Source organism: Aquarana catesbeiana, linkage group LG01 (assembly GCF_042186555.1).
Source record: "Aquarana catesbeiana isolate 2022-GZ linkage group LG01, ASM4218655v1, whole genome shotgun sequence".
In the NCBI taxonomy this organism is placed as follows: domain Eukaryota; kingdom Metazoa; phylum Chordata; class Amphibia; order Anura; family Ranidae; genus Aquarana; species Aquarana catesbeiana.
Genome location: NC_133324.1, coordinates 630,153,229 through 630,173,241, shown reverse-complemented (window position 1 = coordinate 630,173,241; position 20,013 = coordinate 630,153,229). Strand labels below are relative to the sequence as shown.

At 42.8% G+C, this 20,013-nt stretch overlaps 1 protein-coding gene across 1 annotated transcript in view; it reads right to left on the bottom strand.

The window, feature by feature from the left end:
• Window positions 1-2,507, bottom strand: part of RCHY1 (ring finger and CHY zinc finger domain containing 1) — a 60,662-nt gene extending 58,155 nt beyond the window's left edge. The window contains exon 1 of the mRNA XM_073601021.1: window positions 2,363-2,507. Within this exon, the coding sequence (XP_073457122.1) occupies window positions 2,363-2,437 (75 nt within the window). The 5' untranslated portion in view covers window positions 2,438-2,507. The remainder of the gene's footprint in view (window positions 1-2,362) is intronic.
• Window positions 2,508-20,013: the final 17,506 nt, after the last annotated feature.

Here is a 20,013-nt window from a genome sequence, read left to right as displayed (position 1 = left end):
CTTGTGAAAGCAATAAAGTTAATAAAAAAAAAAAATTGACTGCTTGCCGACCACCCGCAGCAGTTATACTGCGGCAAGGTGGCTTGGCTGCGTGAATCTCCGTACCTGTACGGCGATTCGTGCACTAGCTTCTGTGGGTGTCTGCGTGCGCCGAATGGCCAGCAGGGGAGCCAATCATTGGGAAGGGCGGACTTGATGTCCGCCGGCCGCAATTGTTCCCCGCAGAGACAGAACGGCGATCTGCCGAAGTAAACAAGGCAGATCTCCGTTCTGCCAGGGGATTACACTGAGATCTGTCCGTTATCCCAAGCAGCCCATCACCCATACAGTTAGTAAACACACTGAAGGAACACAGTTAACTCTTTAATCTCCCCTGATGTTAACCTCTTCCCTGCCAGTGTCATTAGTACAGTAACAGTACATATTTTTAGCACTGATCACTGTAATAATGTCACTGGTTCCCAAATAAGTGTTGAAAATGTCAGTTAGGTGTCCGATCTGTCTGCCGCAGTGTCTCTGTCCTGCTAAAGATCGATCACCGCCATTACAAGTGAAAAAAAAAAGTAAATAAAAATACCATAAATCTATCCCCTATTTTGTAAACGCTATAACTTTTGCACAAACCAAATGCTAATTGGGATTTTTTTTACCAAAAATATCTAGCAGAATACATATTGGCCTAAACTGATGAAGAAATTCGATTTTTAAAAGATTTTTATTGGCTATGTTTTATTGGTTACCGCTCAATAAATAAAAAACGCAGAGGTGATCAAATGCCACCAAAAGACAGCTCTATTTGGGTACAACGTAGGGGTGCAACAGATCGTCATCGATCCGTGATCCGATCCGCGGAGGTTGATCTGCACGGGACACCCGCGATCCGTGAGGGGTTGGTGGCCGCGGCCATAGGAAAGGCTGCGGCTTTGGCCTAGCTCCGGAGCGGCGGCCATCTTGGTACACCCGGCGGCCGTTTAGCACGTGATCTCTCCCCTCTGTGTACTGATCTGTACAGTGGAGGGGAGAGATCGGATGGCAGCAGTGCCAATACTCTGCAATGCCCTGCCAATACTCTGTAATGCACTGCCAATACTCTGCAATGCCCTGCTGCAATACCCTGCCAATACTCTGCAATACCCTGCTGCAATGCCCTGCCAATACCCTGCTGCAATGTCCTGACAATACTCTGCAATGTCCTGACAATACTCTGCAATGTCCTGACAATACTCTGCAATGTCCTGACAATACTCTGCCAATAGGGAGATTGTAGATATTACAGTGGGGGAGATTTTTTTTTTGTTGATCCCAAAATGATCCGAACCGTGACTGCTGATCCGAGGAACGATCCGAACCGTGAGTTTTTTGATCCGTTGCACCCCTAGTACAACGTCGCATGAGTGGCAAGTTGTCAGCTAAAGCAATGCAGTGCCGTATAGCAAAAAATGGCCTGGTCATCATTAAGGGTGTAAATCCTCCTGGGGCTGAAGTGGTTAAATAAAATAAATACAATAAAATAAAATTTAAAAAATGAAGCACTCTATCCCCCTGTGCTCATGCGCAAATGTAAACAGTGATTGCACCCCACATGTAAGGTATCGGCGCGAACGTCAAAGCGACAGCAATAATTCTAACGCAGGCCTCCTGTATAACTCTAGACTGATAACCTGTAAAAGCTTTTAAAGCTGGAGATTTTTGAAGTAACGGAATGCGTCGCCATTCTACGGGGCGTACGCAATTTTAAAGCGAGACAGGTTAGGTGTCCATTTACTTGGCAGAACCTCATTTATATTTATTCTAACAAAATGTCAGGTATTAGATTGCGTTTACTAAAGTTCATCAAATGCATTTTTTTTCGAAATCATCGTGTTTTAAAAACAGCTGCGCAAATATCATATGACATATTAAAAAAAAAAAAATCTGCAACCACCCTTTTTCTCCAGTGCTTGTGACTATATATATATATATATATATATATATATATATATATAGATATCTCTATCTATATATAGAGATATATATATCTATATATATCTATATATAGAGAGAGAGAGAGAGAGAAGAAAGAGGAGAGACAGAGAGATAAAAATAAATAAAATGGAAAAAAGTTGGTGGGTTTCAAGTAATTTTCCAGCAAAAAAAAAAAAATGCTGATTTTTTTTCCCCAAGTAGAAGCGAAATATCAGAATTGTTTATAAAGAGGTTAAATGGCTTGAGGTTGCAGAAAGCGAAGACCCTCGAAGCTTCCCAGGACGTGTGGTTGGAGGATATTATTGTGCGCTCCCCTGTGTGTATACATTGTTATAGCAAGGACAAGGCCCGCACCCCACAGTCACATGACCTCCCATCCCCGGACTCTCCTCCTCACCCTCAGCTCACAGCCCCGGGAATAATGCTCGCAGCCCGCCGTCTCCATGTCCTCGGAGCCCGAGCTGGCAGCCATGTGTGACCCGAGGAAGCGGAAGCCCGGTTCAGCCTATTACAGAGCGAGGACAGGCGGAGGGTTGTGCTAAAGTCTACCTTCTCTGTGTACGGCGCTCGCAGCAGCCTGAGGGAAAACCAAGAGATATAGGCTTGCCTCACATTTCTTATATAGGACCATGGCTTGCCTTCCTACCTGCATACTTCTGTCCAGGGACTTCCTATTAAACTACTACTCATATACTTTTTTTTTTTTTTTTAATTTCTATTTTTTTTTGTTGCATTTCAATGCTGCTGATGTCCTTCAGCCACTTCCTATCTAGGTGCACTTGCTCCAGCATCACCTGTGCATTTTTTCTTGCGCTTCACTTTAGGCGTGACGAGTTAGAGGATTTTCATAAGTCAAGGAATTTTTTTTACAACACCGGTGTCCTGTCAGAATACAGCTACCCAACGGAAGTGACGTTCTGAGCAAAAAATGCTGACTGCGCTAATGTTATTTAATAATAATGTTTCCTAATGTGACAGAACACAAAGCCAGCAGCGGACATCTTCGTCGTCAGTATGGATGAGCTGCGGCGTGTTCGCATGCTGCACGTGCCGAGCCCGCCAGGAAATCGGCACTGCGCTGCGCTATACACAGGCAGTGAGACATTTCCCGATCTCTGCAGCTGCACATCAGGAAATGTCTCACTGCCTGTGATTAGCGCTGTGCAGTGCCGAGTTCCTGGTGGGCTCGGCACGTGCAGCATGCGAACACGCCGGAGCTCATCCTTAGTCGTCAGATTAGGTGACCCGTCAGACTTTGTAACGGAAGTGATGTTCCGTCGCCGCCATCTTGCTACACTCCGCACTCGTCCAAAGTAAGGATACAGTGAGAAGGTGGCATACGGATATCTTGTTACACCCACCAGAGTCTTGCATCCCACAGGTATTTTTAACAGTAAACTCAGCTTATATAGTGAAATACAGTATTTTGAAATCTGTCAGACTGTTTTGATGTTGATTTTTTCAAAGCAGCGGTGTTCTGTCATATTAACAAACCTATGAGATCAGCAGGCTTGCCACTGCTTTTAAAATTTAACATCTAAACAGTCAGATGGATTTTTAAATACTGTATTTCACTATAGAAGCTCAGTTTACTGTTAAAATTAAGTGTGAAATGCATGACTCCGGGTTACTGTGGACTAGGGTGACCACACGTCCCGGATTGCCCGGGACAGTCCCGCATTTTGCAGGTTCTGTCCCGGGCACCTTCATTCCAGGACAATACAGTGTCCCGGAATGAAACTGACACTGCCACCCACCCCCAGGTCTGATCTGATGCCCCCCAAAAAAAGGCCGCCACATCGCGGCTTTACTCACTGACAGTACTTGTCCTAGCCGGGAATGTCTAGAGAGGCACAATCCCCACCCCCTGCTTGTGACTGGAGAAATCATAAATCCCGCCTCTTGCGTGTAATCACTGTAGAGCCAGCGTTGGAACAAGGTTAAACGGGTCTCGGCCGTCAGGACAAGTACTGTCAGTGAGTAATGTGGCGATGCGGTAAACATTTTTGAGTGGCGTGATCAGTCCATCTAGGTAAAGCGCGCATCCGCCGCCCCAGCTGTGCCATTAATTGTTATAGCACAAGCTGATTTTTAGAAAGGGGGGTGTCCCTAAATGGCAGTTTGGAAATGTGGTCACCCTACTGTGGACGAATGTGGGGTGCAGCAAGATGGCGGTGACAGACCATCCCACCTGATACAAAATCAGACGGGTTGCCTAATCTGACGAAACACAGGCAGAAGGTGGAACAGCCATCTTGGTACACCCCGCACTGCTCAGCAGCAAACTGATTATATACTGAAATAGACCATTTCACTCTGTCACTGTGAAATAGTCTATTTCAGTATATAAGGTGAGTTAACTGCTAAAATAAGTGTGAAATTTAAGACTTGCCTGAAGATATCCGCTGCTGGTTTCATGTTCTGTCACTTTAGGAAACCTATTAAAACGCATAGCGGCCATGCTGGAACGCATAGCGCAAGAAGCAATTTTGTTTGCAACATCACTTCCGTTGCATTTTCTGCTGGGTAGCAGTATTCTGACAGGACACCAAAAGATTTTGACCCCCCTTCAAGTGTTGCCAACCTACCAGATTGAAATTTACTGACATGACACCCAAACTTTACTGACAGACAATTTTTTTACTGACATTGACAAAAGTTACAAAATTACAGTTTTAGCATAGGTTCACATATGTGCGATGCAGGAACCAGCGTGATTACAGTGCCGGTTCCCACATCGCATCTCTCCCGCAGGCAGTTCATACAGCCCTCTACAAACCGATGTGGGTATCAATACATTGTTAGTGACACCTCCAGATCGGTTCACAGATCACAGTGCAAACTGTAAAGTTGCACATGAATCAGATTGCATGGGTGAGAACACCCATGCAAATCTGATTCCAGTGTGGGAAAAAAAAGTCCCTGCACTTTTTTTAGGCAAATCCAAAGCGAGTTCAGCCATACAACTGTATAGCTGAACTCGCACTGCACAGACATCGCATGTGATCGGCACCTGCGGTGCGGGTGCGAATCACATGCAATGTCTGAGATTGCACATATGTGAACCTAGGCTTAAGTGTAATTTTCAGTATTTAGGCTACAAACAAGTGCAATTAGACATGGGCTGAAAAGTTCGGAACCGAATAACAAACCCCATTGAAGTCTATGGGACCCGAATTGGAAAAATCAAGCGTGACTATTTTGAAGGCTTATATGCAAGTAATTGGGCATACAAAGGGTATGGAGGTCTGGGTACTGCCCTGGGGGACATGCTTTAATTAAAAATGTAGTAAAAAATCATCATTTGTAAATGAGCAGTGATTTATTGATGCTTAAAGTGAAACCATCAAAATGAGAAGTAAATATAGTGCCTGAGTGGTCCCCTTAGTCTACCTGAAAAGTGGCACATCTGTACTGTGTATAGAACCAACTGCAGCAATAATGACATTTATAAAGCAAAAAAAAATGAAATTTTCCATTCAAGCTTTCTTTATTTTATAAACAACAGCTTGGGGAGCCGGGGTCTGTATAATAAGGCCACAATTTAGTGCAGAAAAAGAAAAAGATTAGAGATTTTTTGGATAAATTCTGGTGTATCTTTTGCAGACTTTGGATAGAAGTAACAGGTGCAGAAAATTTGGTCTTTGGGTGTCGGTAGCGCCTTTGCACCATAACCCTATAGAGCAGTGATGGCGAAGCTTGGCACCCCAGATGTTTTGGAACTACATTTCCCATGATGCTTGTGTACTCTGTAGTGTAGTTTAGCATCATGGGAAATATAGTTCCAAAACATCTGGAGTGCCAAGGTTCGCCATCAGTGCTATAGAGGTACTCTTGATGAAAGCAAGAATTGGCCTTGTCAAAAATTGTAATGATATGCAACTGTCAAACAGGTGTTCATAAATTGATGTTTGGGTGTCGGTGGTGTCTTCACACCATAACCCTATCCAGGTACTCTTGACGAAAGCAGGAATTGTGTCCTGTTATTGGTGTTATTGGGCCTCATTATTAGTTTCGTTGGAAGGAATTGTGTCTCATCATTGGGAAGAATTGTGTCCCATTATTGGGAGAAACTTCCCCATCGTTGGTGTCAGAGAGGGGAATTATACTCCATGATTGGTATCAGTGGATGAAATAGTGCAGAGGGCCAGAAAAAAGCAAGCAAAGGGCCACATCTGGCCCCCAGGCTGCAGTTTGGAGACCACTGCTATAGAGGTACTCTTGATGAAAGCAAGAATTGGGCTTGTTGTCAAAAATTGCAAAGATGTGTACCTGTCAAACAGGTGTGGAAAAATTGGTCCTTGGGTGTTAATTGTGCCCATGAAATCTGTACCAAAAATTTATTCCAGATGAAATCAACACCCACAAAGCTAGGCAGCCTAGACAGTCTTTCAGAGATGCGAGAGCCAGAAAGCACTTAATCAGCGACATCGGCATCAGGGGCTTGATAGCTGCTGCTAACCTAGGACTAATTCATTTTGATAAATGTCACCCGGTCCACGGAGTCTGAACCTCCCGCAGCGCTGAATGCCCATTTGGAAAGCACGCTGGATGCAGGGCAGCCCAGCATCTCTATTGCATACTGGGCAAGTTCTGGACAGTGGTCTAGTCTCATGACCCAGTAACCCAGTGAATCACCAACTGGAAAGCTCTTCATATCTGTTTTTGGCCCCTAGATAATCTCCCACCATATGATGCAGACGCTGCAGATGGGATGTGGAAGCTGACAGCCCTGGGCGCCAAGGACTAAAAATGTTTTGAAAGGCATCACTGAGGAGGCCCCCTTTTTCCACCGCTCCTCTCTTGACCAACAGAATCCTCAAAACGACGTTTTCCACCAGACTGTAACTTACCAGAATCAGGAAAGGTGTTCAATAAACTCCTCTTTAAGGTGTCCTCAAGTGAGTCATCTATGGGTTTTGAAGAAGCACAATGTATGTGTGAAACGTCATCTCCTTGGTCCGTTGTTTTAGTCCTGGTGGCAGTCATTCAATAAACCTGTTGGACAGATGTGGGTGTGCAGCAATTTTTTTTCATTTGATTTCATCTTCTGCTCCCTCTGGTTGGGATGGGATGAGTTCCAAGACTTTCCCTTTGTGACGGTGGTCAAGGAAGGTTGCCAATCAATAGTGATGCTTCTCCTTGATGCCACATATTTTCGGGTCCTTTTCGCAAGCTTTGAAGAATGAGCCCATGCACCGTAAGTTTGCGGAGGCATAAGAAACAGACTCCTTGGGGTCACTGAAGATTACAGTATCTGGAACTGCCTGTTTTCAGCCACATACTACTCCCAAAGGGTTCAGGGGATGGAAAACCATCTGTTAAGGGTTGACGTATGTCATGCTCTACTTCGCACTGATCTGAGGCTTTAAAATCACCCTGAAGTAGCGCAATTTCAAAGCCACATCAGTGTGAACAAGAGCATAAGGTAGATGTTAATGCAAAAAACATATTTCTTATTTTATTTGCAATATAGTAAGTAACCCAGATAGCAAGGATAACTTGCCACAAATGGCAGTGTTGAATTGTTATGCCCTGTACACATGGTCGGACATTGATCGGACATTCCGACAACAAAATCCATGGATTTTTTCCGACAAATGTTGGCTCAAACTTGTCTTGCATACACACGGTCACACAAAGTTGTCGGAAAATCCGATCGTTCTGAACGCGGTGACGTAAAACACGTATGTTGGGACTATAAACGGGACAGTAGCCAATAGCTTTCGTCTCTTAATCTACTCTAAGCATGCGTGGCACTTTGTGCGTCGGATTTGTGTACACATGATCGGAATTTCCGACAACGGATTTTGTTGTCGGAAAAATTTATAGCAAGCTCTCAAACTTTGTGTGTCGGAAATTCCGATGGAAAATGTGTGATGAAGCCCACACACGGTCGGAATTTCCGACAACAAGGTCCTATCACACATTTTCCGTCGGAAAATCCGACCGTGTGTACAGGGCATAAGTCTGTTAACTTGCTGCACATTTTCACTGACAAGTTGTACACTTGCAGACCACTTGAAGCACAAGTTCTAGTTGACACATATTTGTAAAGACAGTTGATCTGGAGTTATGCAATGCGGACTTGCTGTGAAGCCGGGCAAGTCTAGCAATAGCTTAGCAAGTCATAGGAAGGGAGGACCCTCACCATGCCAACATCCAAATATATACAGTATCTCACAAAAGTGAGTACAGCCCTCGCATTTTTGTAATTTTTTTATTTTATCTTTTCATGTGACAACACTGAAGAAATGACACTTTGCTACAATGTAAACTAGTGAGTGTACAGCTTGTATAACAGTGTAAATTTGCTGTCCCCTCAAAATAATGCAGCATACAGCCATTAATGTCTAAACTGCTGGTAACAAAAGTGAGTACACCCCTAAGTGAAAATGTCCAAATAGGGCACAAAGTGTCAATAATTTGTGTGGCCACCATTATTTTCCAGCACTGTTTTAACCCTCTTGGGCATGGAGCTCACCAGAGATTTACAGGTTGCCACTGGAGTCCTCTTCCATGACGATATCATGGAGCTGGTGGAGGTTAGAGACCTTGCGCTCCTCCACCTTCCATTTGAGGATGCCCCACAGATGCTCAATAGGGTTTAGGTCTGGAGACATGCTTGACCAGTCCATCACCTTTACCCTTAGCTTCTTTAGCAAGGCAGTGGTTGTCTTAGAGGTGTGTTTGGGGTCATTATCATGTTGGAATATTGCCCTGCTGCCCAGTCTCCGAAGGAAGGGAATCATGCTTTGCTTCAGTATGTCCCAGTACATGTTGGCATTCATGGTTCCCACAATGAACTGTAGCTTGCCAGTGCCGGCAGCACTCAGATCATGACATTCCCACCACAATGCTTGACTATAGGCAAGACACACTTGTCTTTGTACTCCTCACCTGGTTGCCGCCACACACGCTTGACACCATCTGAACCAAATAAGTTTACCTCGGTCTCATCAGACCACAGGAAATGATTCCAGTAATCCATGTCCTTAGTCTGCTTGTCTTCAGCAAAGTGTTTGCAGGCTTTCTTGTGCATCATCTTTAGAAGAGGCTTCCTTCTGGGACGACAGCCATGCAAACCAATTTGATGCAGTGTGCGGCATATGGTCTGAGCACTGACAGGCTGACCCCCCCACCTCTTCAACCTCTGCAGCAATGCTGGCAGCACTCATACGTCTATTTTCCAAAGGCAACCTCTATATATGACACAGAGCATGTGCACTCAACTTCTTTAGTCGACCATGGCGAGGCCTGTTCTGAGTGGAACCTGTCCTGTTAAACTGCTGTATGGTGTTGGTCACCGTGCTGCAGCTCAGTTTTAGGGTCTTGGCAATCTTCTTATAGCCTAGGCCATCTTTTTGTAGAGAAACAATTCTTTTTTTCAGATCCTCAGGGAGTTCTTTACCATGAGGTTCCATGTTGAACTACCAGTGACCAGTATGAGAGAGTGAGAGCGATAACACCAAATTTAACACACCTGCTCCCCATTCACACCTAAGACCTTGTAACACTAACGAGTTACATGACATCGGGGAGGGAAAATGGCTAATTGGGCCCAATTTGAACATTTTCACTTAGGGGTGTACTCACTTTTGTTGCCAGCGGTTTAGACATTAATGGATGTGTGTTGAGTTATTTTGAGGGGACAGCAAATTTACACTGTTATACAAGCTGTAGACTCACTACTTTACATTTTAGCAAAGTGTAATTTCTTCAGTGTTGTCACATGAAAAGATATAATAAAATATTTACAAAAATGTGAGGGGTGTACTCACTTTTGTGAGATACTGTATGTAAGGATTGAGAAACTCAAAAAATAGATGGACATTGTGGGCACATAATGAGAGGAGAACTTATTAAAAAATTATAAACTTTATTACAACAAGGTTAAAAACATAGAAAACATACAATCACCACCCTATATGGACATAGTTACTCAATAATGCAGTTATGAAGGTTGGATATAATATGTAAAGACTGACTTTATAATATGTCTAGTAAGGAGAATTTGATCCGATATCGCTTCCACACTTGCTTGTCGACGTGTTTCACTAGATATTAGGTATAGGAACACCCCACAAAACTAGACAAACATCCAAAATATCAGGACTTCAAATCTGATCAATATATATGTCAGTCAGAACGATGCACATACATGATACGTTGTCTGTAGGAGACCCACCGGATAGGAAAAAGGACTATAGGCCACTGTGAGATACAGTTCAATCATGCAAGTACCTGACATATATTAATTACATAGATCTCAATGTAGCAAAGTCAGAGTCCAGGCCATCAATAAAGATAGATTATCATAGAGTACGGCATAAGCCGTCAAAAAGCAAGGTACCAAGAGCGTAAATTTGTGACCCTGAGATGCTACAACAAAGTATCAGATAGATAGAGAGAGTTCTCCAAATTGTGGAGGACAAAACAGCATCTACACCGTAAAGATATGGCAGATGTCCCAAATCGGGAGGCCTGTTATTAAGGCCCTGGCAGGAAATGATGTATAAACAATGGAGGGTCTTTAAAACCTGCTCAGATATATACAGCTGTCCTCACAATGTGTAGCCATTTTTTTATATACTAGTAATGGCGGTGATCAACTTGTAATGGGACTGCGATAGTGCAGCAAGTAATCTGACACTAACCGAAGCTGGGGGGAACTGACTGCCACCAACATCACCAGTGACATTAATACAGTGATCAGTGCTTATAATATACCCTGTCACTGTACTGGCTGGGAAGGGGTTAACATCTAGTGTGATCAAGGGGTTAAATGTGTGCCTAACTATGTGTAATCTGTGCTGCTTTTACTAACAGATATCTTTGTTTCTTATTCCTGCTTTGCAGGAATAAACGTAAACGTAAGAGGGTCTATTAAGATTTACTACTCCATATAATTGATTATAAAGTGTTGAAATTGTACCTTTAGCAAATGGATCTTTTGTACAGATTGATTCAAAAATGGATAATTGGGATAATGGTGTATCCCCCTTTAGGAATGGTGTATAGAAATTTTTGATTTGGAGATATCTAAATATCTCAGAGTTTGGTAGATCATATTTTTCTCTAAGCGATGGGAATGAAAGGAATGATTTAGATGCTATGAAGTCATTTAGTGTCTGAATGCCCGATGTTGTCCAAGCTTTAAAAGAATTTGGGTAGATCCATGCCGGATAAAAGGCCGGATTTCTGATAAAAGAAAGGAGAGGATTGTGTGGAGATTGTAACTGATATTTGGTTTTTAGTTTATCCCAGAGAGATAAGAAGTGTTTAGTTATGGGATTATGAATTTTAAAGCGGTCTTTAGGATCAAGCCATAACAAGTTTGATATTAATAGAGGGTCATTTTCTGAAGCCTCTATAAATACCCATAATGGGATTTCCTGTTTTGCCTGGTATTTGGACAGACTGGCCAAATGTGCTGCTCTGTAGTAGTTAGTAAAATTAGGGTATACCAGGCCTCCTTTATTTTTGGGAAGATGTAGTGTGTGTATAGGTATACGTGGTTTAGAAGAGCCCCATATAAACGAAGTTGCTCTTTTTTGTACTATTCTCAAAAAATAGGAAGGAATTGGAATAGGGAGGACTCTGAATAGATAAAGCAATTTGGGTAGAATAATCATTTTGATTGCATTAATCTTCCCTATCCAGGATAAAGGAAGTTGCGACCATTGTTTTATTAGATTTGTGATCTGTCTTAATACAGGAGGATAATTGGTTGAGAATAAGTCAGAATGAGATGCTGTTAAATGAATTCCAAGATATGGGATTGATTTTTCTGCCCATGTGAATGGGAGTGCAGCCCTAGCCGGGATCAATTCCATGTTTGTGAGCGAAATATTAAGCACTAGGCATTTCTTAGGATTAATCATAAGGCCGGATAGGGCTGCAAATCCATCAAGAGCTGTTATTAAGTTAGGACCAGAGACCTGTGGTGATGATAGAAAAAGTAATATATCGTCTGCAAATATACATAATTTGTGTGTAATACCTCCTACTTCAATGCCAGTTATAGTTTGGTTTGTTCTGATGTATTGGGCCATGGGTTCGAGTATAAGGGCAAATAATAAGGGAGATAATGGGCAACCCTGTCGGGTACCTCTTTCGATATTAAAGGCATCAGATTTGTATCCAGCGTATTTTATATAGGCTTTGGGTTTATTATATAATGCTTTGATCCATGTTAAAAAGTGGGGTCCAAAACCCCATTTTTGTAATGAATATTGCATATATTGCCAGGATACTGTGTCAAATGCCCTCTTAATATCGAGAGATAGAAAACATAAAGGGATTTTCCGTTTTTTAGCAATATGTGCCAATAACACTGCCCTGCGTATATTATCGCCTGCCTGTCTATTTGGCATGAAGCCTACTTGATCTCTATGTATTAATTTTCCTATAATGCTATTGAGGCGTTTTGCTATTATTTTTGCTAATAATTTAATATCAAGGTTTAACAGAGAGATAGGCCGATAATTCACACAGAAAGTATCATCAGAAAGGGGTTTTGGGATCATACAAACAATTGCCATTAGTGTTTCTTGCCGAAAAGAATGTCCTTCTAGAAGTTTGTTAAAAGTTTCAGTGAGAATGGGAGAGAGTATTTCTGAGAATGTTTTATAGTATAAAGCCGAGTAGCCGTCTGGGCCTGGTCTTTTTTAAGTTTTAGGTCTTTTATGGCGTTAGCAACTTCATCTATAGTTATAGGCTCATCCAAACTGCTTTTTTGATTCAAGACAACTCAGGTAAGGTTATTTTTGAGAAGAAGGATTCAGCCTCTGTAGGAATAAATTCATTGTTTGTTTTGTATAAAGTTGCGAGATGTGAGTGAAATTTATGGACTATTTTAACTGGATTACAAGTATAAACATTTTTTGATAATTTCGAACGTATTGGTTTGAAAGATTTGTTAGTTGAATTTAATGCCCGAGCCAAATATGTACCTGGTTTGTTTGTATTCATGTAGAAATTGTGTTTGGAGCGTTTGAGGGATTTATCAACTGACTCAGTGAGAAATAGATCGTATTCCAATCTAGATTTTTCCAGATGAGATTTTGTACTCTGAGATGGATTATCTTGGAATGATATGTAGGCTGGATTAAAATTGAGTTCTAGTTTTTTTGCTAGATTTTTGCGTTCCCGTTTAAATAGTGCCATTTGTCTTTGTATTGTACCACGCAAGACAGGCTTATGAGCTTCCCACAGTGTTATTGGGGAAATGTCTGTTGTATTATTAATTAATATGTATTCCTTTAAAGCTTGTTCAATGGCCATCTGATGTATGGGTGTTTGAGCATTATGTCCGGTAAGTACCACGTTGGGTCATGCGCTTTTGGTATGGCTGAGGCTATAGTAGTGTATACTGCATTATGGTCAGACCACGGAATCGGAATTATATCTGATGCAATAATTTCTGGTATCATTCCTATTGTTAGAAAAATATGATCTATTCTGGTGAAGGTTTGAGGAGGAGGACCTGGTTCGAATCCCCGCACATTATCACTGTTCCTATTTTGTGTGTATTAATCACTTGTAATATATGTGAGAGGAATGGTGTAGGTTGTTTGTTAGGAGCGTAGTAGGAAATCACCGTGATTGCTGTATCCATTATATAACCCATGAGTATCAGGTATCTACCTTCTGGGTCTTTAATTTCTGATGATAAGGTGAATGGTGTGGATCGGTGAAATGCAATTAGAGTACCCCTTTGTTTGGTACAGGCAGAAGCCGTGTAAATTTGTTGATAAAAAGGAGAAATATATTTTGGAGTAGAATCTTTGGTGAAGTATGTTTCTTGGAGGCATACTATGTGAGCCTTCTTGTTATGGAAAGTACGGAAGGCTTTGGTCCTTTTTTGAGGGACGTTTATTCCCTGAACATTCAGGGAAAGTATATTCAGTGGTGCCATGGCAACAGATCAAATAGTTTTGACTTACTTTTTGTTATGCAGAGCTGACTGCGCAGATCAACCTGTGTGGACTGAAGAGATGAAAAGATAGAAAAGAAACCAGTGAATTCTGGAGTAAAGAGTAAACAAAAAACATATGAGATTAGATGATACATTGTATAAATTATTTTTTGCAAGTAATCACAATTTACCCGTGAAAGAGAATAAATATCTCTCTCAGGGGAATAAGTGCCTTCGTCACACTCCCACATAATATGGTTGGGAGAATGAGGAGGGCTAATGGGGGTACACGGATCTTCCGCTTACAGGAGAGAAGTGCTATGTCTAAAGATATCAAAATGATGATTCATTAATTGGAGTGCAGAATATAGTTTTTGTTGAAATTATTTATTCCAGGGTGGTTGTATATGGTTAGTCTTGCCCTAGGCTAAATAATTCAGTTAGAAAGGTACTGTTAATAACTTTGGTATTGATGAAGATAATTTGAATTATTTTGGGATTTTAACCCTTTTAGAGTAAACAATTACATATTTTATTCATATGTAACTGTTTAGATATGTTAACTCATAAAATTGAGGTTGTATTGCTTCAGATTAGAATAAACAAAAACATAGTTCTAGGAACTAGTTAGGTACTAATATATTTGTTTTAAGAAAAGAAAGAAAAAGCTTCCATTACTTCTGGATTATTGAACATATTTGTCCTAAAAAGTAATAAATCTATTGTTATTACCTGAAAATATATAACTGAACAAGAATTTCCTTATTTCACTTATATATTCTAAGGCTATATGAATCAGAAGTAATAAGAAATATAACTGGAATGTAACTTGATCCCATACAGTGTGTGACTTTCAGAATGCAGTTACATTCAGTTATAAATACAGGTTTTTTATAGAGAACCATCTCTTAGTATAATAAATGAAGAGATATCAGGAATTAGGATGTCAGTCCATTGAATCTTCTTGGTCCATGGATGATGTGGCATAACGGCCTCTTTTGTGAGAATGATGATTCCCATTTTGTTCTGAAATTTTCTGGGTGCTGCCTGAAGGTGAAGATGATGCCATTCTTCTGCGTGTGGGGGTGTTGCTGCTTGTGGGTTCCGTCAGATTTAATTTTAAAAGGGTTTGTTGTAGTTCATCTGCTGATCTGCTTCTGTAAATTGTACCTTGGTAGTTAAATCTGACTGAAAAGGGGAAGCCCCATTGATACGTAATGTTGTGGCGTTGCAGTTCCATTAGTTGGGGTTTCATGGATCGTCTTTTAGTAATAGTAAGTTGGGATAGGTCAGCAAAAATTTGATAATTGTGTCCTTGAAAATTAAGTTCCTTTTTTTCTCTTGCAGCAATTAGTATTTGTTCTTTCGTTCTGTAATAATGAAATTTTGTGATTATATCACGTGGGGGTCCGTCTTTCTTTTTGGCTGTGAGGGCTCTGTGTACTCTGTCCAGTTCTAAACGTTCAATAGGGATATCTGGCTTTAGTTCTTGTAATAGAGCAGTAATAGTAGATTGCAGGTCTGTCACAGTTTCAGGTATTCCCCTTATGCGCAAGTTTGAACGTCTGGCTCTATTTTCGTAATCTTCGAGCTTAGTTTGAAGTATTAAATTCTCTTCTTTTAATTGTTCCAATTCTGTTATATTTTCTTGGGTTGTAATTTCAATTTCATCAATTTTTATTTCTAAGGCTGCGGTGCGGTTTCCCAGCTCTCTTATTTCTTTGGTTAGGCTTTTTGTTATTTGGTCTGAGGTTTGTTTTAAAGCCTTATGAAGCATCTTTTCAAATTGTAATAATATTACTGGGGATGCTGAGGAGGCTTGTGGAGAAGTTTGTGAGAGGATTTGTTCTGTATCTGACTCAAATGGAGAGTCTTGCTGTGACATTTTCTGTCTGTGAGAGCGCCCTGATGCTGTATATTGTGAGGTGACTGGAGCTGCTTTAGTTGCAGTGAGTGCCTGTGAGCTCTTTGTGAGGTGATTTTTATTTCTGCCACGGCTTCCTCCCAGTACCATATTTCCTGCCCAAACTTTCACAGTTTGTTCCCTGGGGCAAAAAGGTTCAAATGGATACCTTTTGAGCCTGCAGGCTCCGCTTTGTCCTTCTCTTCTCTCCTCAGCGGTGCGGAGCTCTAACAATGCATGTCTGCTCCGCTAGGCTCCGCCTCCTGTTCCCCCAAACAACACTTTCAATATCTGGGCTATACCAACTATATCCGCATCTTTAACAATAGTAATTACTCTGAACTTTGCAAGTTAAGAGGCTTTACTACCTGGGCTCGGTGTGGACCAATTAATATTCCACAACTATATCGTAGTAACCTATTGAAAGATTTTTCAGAATTTAGCATACCAAATACTTTGTTTTACCAATATCTGCAACTTAGACAAGCTATTTCTTCCCAAGCTAATCTTACTGGGAGCTAGGATAACCCAACTATACTCACACAACTGGTATCGTCATCGTCCAGGAAGGGACATATCTCCTCTCTCTATGGCTCCTTCATATGCCAGGTTTCCAAAGCCATGTCTTTCAAATGCAGAGCCGGATGGTCAGAGGACATATGTCATATTTCTGATGAGGAATGGTTCAGTTTACTTGACAATGTACTTAAAGTGTCACTATCATCGGCTGAGAAACTCACTAAAATTTTTATAATACATATCGCACTCCCTACAATCTACATAAGTGGCACAAAAGAGATACCCCCCTATGTCCAAGGTGCTTTGGTAGTGCCCAAGGTTGATAAGATATTGGACAGAAGTGGTAGGATCTATTAATAGAATATGGAATCTCTCTCTTAAATTGGATCCCAGGGCGTGTCCAAGTTGGCGGAGTGATCAGACGCACATCCCGGAGCTCTGCTAGAAAGTTCTCCTTATCTTCCGTGTACCTCTGAGAAGCGCAGCCTAATACAGCACCGATAGCCAGCGGATGCCGTCCAGAACACCGGGCCGAGGCAAGGGTGGTAAGAAGATCCGTTTTCCCCCTGACACTCTGGATAATAGTGGCCCTGAGCTGCGGCCTGCATCCATAGCACGTGTTAGCATGGCGTCGTAGATTGAGTCCTCCGCACAGGCCCCAGCTAATCCCCCAGAGATACCTGAGGTTATGGAGTCTATTGCATCCTGCCACACTGCCATAGCCACCTGCCAAACAACCATAGCCACCAGCAAGATAGAGGCAGTGCAGCTGGACATGGGACTTATCCGTCAGAATATGGACAAAGTCCGGTCCCGCCTGACTAACGCGGAGGGGAGAGTGAGCCACATGGAGGACATGGTTGTGGAGCACGATGGGGCCCTCCACACACTGCAGTCCAAGCTAAAAACTTTGGAATATAGAGCAGAAGATGCCGAAAATTGTTGCCGCCGCAACAACATCCACATCATAGGGGTAGCAGAGGGGGCTGAGGGGAAGAACCCCACGGTTTTTACTGAAGAGCTTCTGCGCTCCCTCCTGCCTGCAGCTCAGCTGTCCCCATACTTTATGGTGGAGAGGGTCCACCGTATGCCGCCACAGCCTGGCCCGCAGAGAGCCCCCCCCACACATTTATCCTGTGGCTGCTGAATTTCAGAGACCGGGATGAATTGCTCAGAGCCGCCAGACTGGCAGGGGACTTACAATACAAAAACAACCGGCTCATGTTGTTTCCAGATTATTCTATGGAGACGCAAAAGCTCTGCAGGTCTTTTGATGCAGTTAAAGCTGCTCTCAGAGAAAGGAAAATTAAATACAGTATGCTCTTCCCAGCCAAGCTGCGAGTTGTGAATGGTGAGACTGTGAGGTTCTTTACCTCCCCTAGAGAGGCAACACACTGGCTGGAATCCTTGCTGCCACATGGATGATTCTTCTGACTAGGACTACATTTTGATTCAGGCTCTATCTATGTGAGTATTTCTTTTGGACCGGCGGGCCTCCGTTTCACATGCAAACCCCATTAGTTTATGGAATGGATGTTAGGAGAAACCTTCCTGCATTTGTGGAGCCTGACCGTTACCCAATCCTGTTATCTGCCAACAAATGGGGGAGGGTTCTTATGATAACCCAGGACGATTTCAGTTTTACCAACCGTTGATGGTGAGGAGCCACCCTAAGCATTGTGCCCCTGGTTTTTACCAGGTGAATTACTTGACTCAGGTACTTTGTTATCCTGCTTTCAGCACCTCCTGATGGGAACTATATGCTGTAAAATCTGCTGATTTCTTTCCAGGACAACGGTGCAAGAGTTGCTACTATGGATTGACTGTTACTCCACGCTTACTACACGTCTCCCAAGTTTTTAGTTGCCTCCGGGCAGGTTTTGGGGAACCAAGCAGAACCTCACTTGAGGGATCTGCGGGGAGGGGGGATGGGAAGGTCGGTTGTTGTCGACCACACATGGTCATTTAGAGATTATAAGTTTTGTTATTTGAGTTATTGTTTTTTTTATGATGAACATTGTTCTTTTACGATATGAAGGATCTGCTCATGATCAGTCACATGTGGAAATGTTGAGAGGAGGCTGTGCAGATCGATATGACATATCCCTTAGAGGCGATGCGCCTTCTCCTGCTGTCCCCTGGAGTGCTGGAGTCCAGGCCTGTCCTGTCCTCCGGAGTGAAAACTTTTTAACCTTAACACGATGTCTATGCACAATATACGTAATTTCCTGGAACGTGCGGGGCCTCAAATCCACTATTAAACGCTCCTTGGTCTTTAACTACCTTAAAAAATACTCCCCTCAGCTAGTTGTGCTTCAAGAGACCCATCTGGTGGGTTCTTGGATCCTGGGCTTAAAGAAAGCATGGGTTGGGGCCCACTATCATGCCACATACTCCAGCTACTCCAGAGGGGTCAGTATCCTAGTGCACAAGAAGCTCCCTTTCCCGCTCATTGATCTTAAAACAGACTCTGAGGGTCGCTTTATAATAATGCATGCTCTTGTTTCTAATGCTCCATTGGTCCTGGTGGGACTCTATCTGCCCCCTCCTGCCGATATCTCAGTGTTTAATACAGTTATGCAGCATGTGCTTACTTATGGTGTTGATGATGTTTTGTTTATAGGAGACTTTAATATGACCCCGTCCCCTGATCTGGATAGACTCCCCTACACCTCTCGTGGGCCCCTGGTCTGGCCCTATGGATGGGCGTGTTCGGCCCAGTGTGTGTCTGGCGTCACTATCATCCTAAAGACAGAGGTTTCTCCTGTCACTCAGCATCCTTCAGGTCATTCTTGCACATTGATCTGGCCCTGCCCTCCTGCTCCATAATGCGCCGGATATCCAAGGCCAGCATGCTCCAGAGGGGGGCCGGGGGTGCGGATATGGCGTCTGTCCAGATTCTGGATAGAAAATCCCGCCATACAGGAGCACATTCAGGAGGGTGTTTGCCACTATTGGCTTGCTAACGCAGACTCTACCACCCCTGAGATTGCTTGGGATGCTTTTAAAGCCTGGGCGCATGGAGCTTACATATCCCACATAGCTGCTACTCGCAAAGCCTCTGCACAGCCGTTAACTGAGCTGGAGAGGGAAGTTGACCTCAAAGAAGCAGCATACGTGGCCAACCCGAACCCCGTTGCTTATGGGGCCTGGCAATTTGCTCTGCAGCAGCTATCCATGTTAAGGATAGACATGACACACAAATCCCGTCTACATCTAACCCAGAGAATCTTTGAATTCGGAAATAAAAATAGTAAGATGCTGGCCTGGCTGGCAAAGGATCAATTTGCAGTGACTACTAACAGTGGGGTTAGAGACCATACTGGCACTGTATTACGCACACCCTCTGAAATTAATGACCGGTTTCTTATCTACTATAAGCAGCTCTATTCCACCAAAGTATCATATACCACCTCAGACCTACACTCCTACTTTGACAGAGTTAGCTTCCCTAGGATTGACGACAAGACTCGTACTGACCTGGACCAGGAAATAACTCTGGAAGAGGTTCAGAAGGCAATCACCCAACTAAAGCCGGGCAAAACGCCTGGAGTTGATGGTATACCCGTAGCGTTCTACACGCAATACCTAGGCTTACCGCTCTGTTCAAACAGTTCTTGCTTCTGGGGGAGCTGCTGGACTCTATGTCAGAGGCCGTAGAGGTGTTGGTGCCCAAACCTGGTCGGAACCCTGAGGACTGCTCCTC